This window comes from Scyliorhinus canicula, chromosome 7 (genome assembly GCF_902713615.1).
Source record: "Scyliorhinus canicula chromosome 7, sScyCan1.1, whole genome shotgun sequence".
In the NCBI taxonomy this organism is placed as follows: Eukaryota; Metazoa; Chordata; class Chondrichthyes; order Carcharhiniformes; family Scyliorhinidae; genus Scyliorhinus; species Scyliorhinus canicula.
In genome coordinates, this window is record NC_052152.1 from 686,502 (window position 1) to 692,501 (window position 6,000).

Genomic DNA, 6,000 nt, shown 5'->3' on the forward strand with positions numbered 1-6,000 from the left:
ATCGCCTTTAGCTCCAGCCACTCCTTTTCATGTGCGGGCAGCCACTGGAACACTATTGACTTCTTTATGAGATGCTGGAGGGCCGTGGTGTGGGCTGCCAAATTGGGAATGAATTTCCCGAGAAAATTTACCATCCCAAGGAAGCGGACCTTTTTGTCCTCTGGGGTCTTCATGGCATTGATTGCCAGCACCTTGGCAGCATCAGGTTGCACACCCTGCTGTGAAATGTGGTCACCCAGAAACTTGATAGCGGATTGACCAAACGAGCATTTGGCCCTGTTGAGCTGGAGGCCATTTTCATGAATCCTGTGGAAGACCTGTCGGAGACGGGCAATGTGATCCTCGGGCGTTGTGGACCAGATGATCACCTCGTCCACATAGACTCACACCCCCTCGATACCCTCCATCATTTGCTCCATTATGCGATGAAATACTTCGGAAGCTGGTATGATACCAAAAGGCATGCGGTTGTAGCAATACCTGCCGAACGGAGTGTTAAACGTGCACAGCTTCCGACTGGACTCATCCAGTTGTATCTGCCAGAACCCACAGGAGGCGTCCAGCTTGGTGAAGAATATGGCATGAGCCATCTCACTGGTTAACTCTTCACGCTTGGGGATCGGGTAGTGCTCGCGCATTATGTTGCGATTCAGGTCTTTGGGATCAATGCAAATGCGGAGTTCACCAGGGCTTTTTTTGACGTATACCATAGAGCTAACCCAGTCTGTTGGTTCCGTGACCTTTGAGATGATGCCCTGGTCTTGGAGGTCTGGCAGCTGCCTTTTTAAGTGATCCTTGAGAGGAGCCAGCACCCGGCGTGGTGCATGGATCACTGGGGTGGCGTTCGGCTTTAGCAGAATTTTGTAGCGATATGGGAGCGTGCCCATTCCATCAAACACGTTGTGGTATTGCGTGAGAATGTCGTCTATCTCGGCCTGGAGATTCACATCGGGCAAGGTAGTCGCCGGTGTCAATGACATGGTGTGGACTCGCTGGACCCGATTCAGGAGCTTGCAGGCGTGAGCACCGAGCAGGGACGCCCTGTCAGGCCGAACAACCTGGAATCGTAAAGTTGCCTTGAATTCCTTGTGAGATACCCCAGCCGACACGATCCACTGGCAGCTATGGCATTGCCATTGTAGTCGAGGAGTTGGCATGCTGGTGGAATAATGCTTGGTCGGTCACGGATGCTGTCGAGATCTGACTGCGATATGAGGTTCGCAAACGCGCCAGTGTCCAGTTTAAATTGGATGTGAGCCTGGTTGACTGTGAGGATGGCAGACCACTCATCGTCAGGATTCACACTGAGGATCGAAAGGCGGGTTGCCGGGCAGTGGGGACCAGCTCGCGTGTGGTTATGATGCCCACCCGATATGGAGATTCGAGGCAATCAGCATCGGGATCCATTGGGCTGTCGGGATCAGTACCCTGCATGTCTTGTTGTACCGAGCGGACACTTCTGCGCCGTGTCTGGGACCGCTGGCTGATAATCGGTGGAGCGGACCTGCAGCAGGCTGCGCAATGGCCAGGCTTCCCACACTGTAGGTATCGCCGTCCCTTGGCTGGACATTGCCGCTTTAAATGGACGGAGCCACAATTCGGACATGTCATGACGCTGACGTCAGCGCATTCCGTGCGCCAACGCGCATGCGCAGTGCGGTCGGCTCCTCCACCTCTTTTACCACCTTCCCTACACTTACTGAAACATCTATACCCCGGAACTTCCAACAACCATTCCTGTTCCTGTTCTAACCATGTCTCCGTAATGGCCACAACATTGTAGTCCCAAGTACCTATTCACGCTCCAAGTTCACCTACCTTATTCTGGATTCTCCTTGCATTGAAGTAGACACACTTCAACCCCCCTTTCTGTCTGCCGGTATAATCCTGCGACCTTGATACCCTCCTCAGTACCTCACTACTCTCAACACTGGCTTCTGGACTACAGATCTTTTCCCCAGCCCCCTGACAAATTAGTTTAAACACCCCCCGAAGAGCTGTAGCAAATTTCCCTCCCAGGATATTGGTGCCTCTCTGGTTCAGGTGCAAACCGTCCTGTCTGTACAGGGCCCACCTTCCCCAGAATGTGCTCCAATTATCCACGTAACTGAAACCCTCCCTCCTGCACCATCCCTGCAGCCATGTGTTTATCTGCACTCTCTCCCTGTTCCTCACCTCACTAGCATGTGGCACCAGCAACAAACCAGAGATGACAACATGGTTTGTCCTGGCTCTCAGCTTCCACCCTAGCTCCCTAAATTCCTGTTTTAAATCCCCGTCCCTTCTCTTACCTATGTCGTTGGTACCGATGTGCACCACGACTTGTGACTGCTCCCCCACCCCCTTAAGGATTCTGAAAACACGGTCCGAGACGTCACAGACCCTGGCACCCGGGAGGCAACATACCATCCGTGAGTCTCTTTCGCTGCCACAGAACCGTCTATCTGTCCCTCTAACTATCGAGTCCCCAATAACTATTGCTCCCCTGCTCTCCCTCCTTCCCTTCTGAGCCACAGGGATGGACTCAGTGCTGGAGATCCGTTCACCGTGGCTTACCCCTGGTAGGTCGCCCCCCTCAACAGTATCCAAAACGGTATACTTGTTGCTGAGGGGAACGAACACAGGGGATCCCTGTACTGACTGCTTACCCCCAGCCCCTCTCACCGTCCCCCATCTATCTTGATTCTTCAGAGTAACTACATCTCTGAAGCTTCTATCTATGACCCCCTCTGCCTCCCGAATGATCCGAAGTTCATCCAGCTCCAGCTCCAGTTCCCTAATGCTGTTTCTGAGGAGCTGGAGTTGGGTGCACTTCCCACAGATGAAATCAGCAGGGACACTGACGGCGTCCCTCACCTCAAACATTCTGCAGGAGGAACATTGCACTGCCTTCCCTGCCATCCCCACTAGATAAAACAAGAAAAAGAAAGAAAGATCTTAACTATTATTCACTCTACCCCTTAGGTTAGAGGAGGTGGAAGGGTGGGGGACAGATAGATTGGAGACTTGAGCACAGAAATGGCAGATGGAGTTCAATCCGAACAAATGCGAGGTGATGTTTTTAGGAGGATCAAATCCAGGTATTAATTATACTGTAAATGGCAGAATGTTTGGGAACATTAACATTAACATACAGAGGGATCTGGGCGTGCAGGTCCACATTATCAGAAGGATGTGGAAGCTTTGGAGAGAGTGAAAGGAAGGTTCACCAGGATGTTGCCGGGTCTCCAGGGTGTTGGCTATGAGGTGACGTTGAAGAAACTTAAGATTGTTTTCACTGGAAATACGAAGGCTGAAGGGAGGCCTGATTGAGGTCTATAAAATTCTGAGAGGCAGAGACAGGGTGTATAGTCAGAGGCTTTTTCCCAGGGCGGAAATGTCAATTACACAGGGGGGGGCACAGGGTCAAGGTGAGAGGGGGGAGTTTAAGGGAGATGTGGGGGGTAAGTTTTTCACGCAGAGAGTGGTGGGTGCCTGGAATGTGCTGCCAGAGGAGGTGGTGAAAACAGCACATTAGCCACATTGAAGAGGCATCTGGATGGGTCCATGAATAGGGAGGAAATAGAGGGATACGGACTGAGTAAGGGCAGAAGGGTTTTTTCCAGTTACGGCATCATGATCGGCACTGGCTTGGAGGGCCGAAGGGCCTGTTCCTGTGCTGTACTTTTATTTGTTCTTTTTTCATTGATGTAAGGATGGGACAGAGAAACGGGAACAAAAGAAAGGGTCAGTGATACAAGATTAAATGTAAGAGATTTGGAATAGAATGCAGGAGAAATTCTTCACACAGAGATATGAGGCTGTTGGATTTACTTCAAGCTTTCAAGGTTGAGACAGAAACTGTTAAGATTGGAGAATGGATTGTTTATGTGGATGTAAATGAAGATAATGAAAGGCGATTGGATTAAGCTGGGTAAATCTGATTGGATGAATGTGTCTGTGAGGAGGGTATTGATTAGCATAGACTGGTTAGGCTGAATGTTCCCTTTGTTGTCTATTCGATGTGTTTCAATGAATATATTGAATGATTTTCCTCATTGGTAACTCTGGTGAAGTGTGATACAGATACTCCTATTAAAGTTACAAGGTGAAATTCTTTTGTATGCTGTGTGTTAATGGCTATGAATAATCTGTTTCAGGTTCGTTCTGAGAGGGACAGATTTATGATCATCCTGAATATTAAACACTTCTCACCTGAGGAACTGAGCGTGAAAATTGTTGATGACTTTGTGGAGATTCATGGGAAGCACACAGAACGACAGGTGGGTTTATGGGCTCAATCTTAGACTTTCTCGTGTCTTTTGATCATCTTTCACCAAGTGGGATTGAGTAGGGTGTCTTTGTAACCCAACCCCACTCCTCCAGCCAGTGTCACTCGCTGGTCCCAAGAAACTTGACTGCATCCATTTATCCCGAATTGACTGCCTTTGCAATTGAAGTGTATCAGTGGAGCTGGCTGGGAAATGGAGGTGATGAGCTCCAGGTTCTGATCATACTTCTAGACTTAGTAAGATTCACCACACGGGTCATTTTAAAATGTTCCAGCACCTTTCACATCAGTTTCCATTCAGTATCTATGCTGACCAATTCCGTATCAGAATCACAGCCGCAGTGACATAGAGAGTGCAGCTGACATGGAAAACCATAGGACAAGCTGGTCCAACCTGGGGGGTGAGAGAGAATAGGATATCCTGGGGGGGGAGGGGGTGATACGTGGGGTGGGAAGGATATCCTGAGAAGTGGATGAGGTATTTGGGGGACAGCAGCAGCAGATTCTGAAGCAAAGTGTGAAATTGCTCCTCGTGAATTTGTGGAAAACTTGACCTCCTGTTAAACATGGAAAATCAGTCTCTCTTGATAGCTGAAACGCTCCAGCCAGGCAACGTCCTGGTGAATCTCCTCTGCACCCCCTCCAGTGCAATCACTTCCTTTCTATTGTGTGGTAACCAGAAATAGCAGGAGGCCATTCGGCCCCTCAAGCCTGCTCTGCCATTCAGCCAGATCATGGCTGACTTTCTACCTCAATTCCATTCTCCTGCAATGACTTCATATTTCTCTGGAATCATTAATATCTCAAAATCTATCCATTGCTTTCTTGAACATACTCAATGATTGAGCCTCCACAACCCTTTGGGGTGGAGAACTTGAAAGATTCATCACCTTCTGAATGAAGAAATTCATCTTCATCTCAGTCCCTAAATGGCCAGTCCCTCATCCTCAAACTGTCTACCCTGGTTCTAGAATCTCTCAGCCATTGGAAACATCCTACCTGCATCTACCCTGTCAAAACCCCAGAGAATACAAGGCCAGTTTCCTCAATCTGTCCTCAAAGGATAATCCTGCCAAAGGCAGGTATATGGAGCGAGGCCACATTTCAGTCACAATCTCATTGAATGGAGGGACAGGTTTGAGCAGCTGAAATGCCCACTCTTGTTCCTATGTCCATTGTACTCCCTCTATGGAAAGTGTACCCTTCCTTTGATAAGGAAACCAAAACTGTCCACAAAACTCCAGTGAGGTCTCGTTGAGGATCTAACATTTGCAGCAAGACATCTTTACTCCTGTACTCAGACCCTCTTGTGATGAAGGCCAACATACTCTTTTCTTCCGAAGAACATACAAACAAGGAGCAGGAGCAGACCATTCAGCCCCTCGAGTCTGCTCCGCCATTTAATAAGATCATGGCTGATTTGACAGTAACCTCAAATCTGCATCCCTCCTACCCCCCAATAACCTTCACCCCCTTGCTGACCATGACTATATCCACCACTGCCTTAAAAATATTCAAAGACTCTGCTTCCACCACCTTTTCTCAAAGAGAGTTTCAAAGAGAGTTCCACGATCCTCTGAGAGAAAGAGTCAGAGTTTTACAGCACCAAAACAGGCCCTTTGGCCCATGGCATCGGCATCAATTAACTGTTCTAATCCCATTATCCAGCACCTGGTCCATGGCCTTGTTCGCTACGGAGTTTCAAGTACTCATCTAAATGCTTCGTAATG

General features: G+C 48.9%; 1 protein-coding gene across 1 annotated transcript in view; it reads left to right on the forward strand.

Moving 5' to 3' along the window:
* The window catches only part of cryaa (crystallin, alpha A), a 28,325-nt gene extending 24,024 nt beyond the window's left edge, over positions 1–4,301 (forward strand). Inside the window, exon 2 of the mRNA XM_038801210.1 lies at positions 4,140–4,301. Within this exon, the coding sequence (XP_038657138.1) occupies positions 4,140–4,286 (147 nt within the window). The 3' untranslated portion in view covers positions 4,287–4,301. The remainder of the gene's footprint in view (positions 1–4,139) is intronic.
* Positions 4,302–6,000: the final 1,699 nt, after the last annotated feature.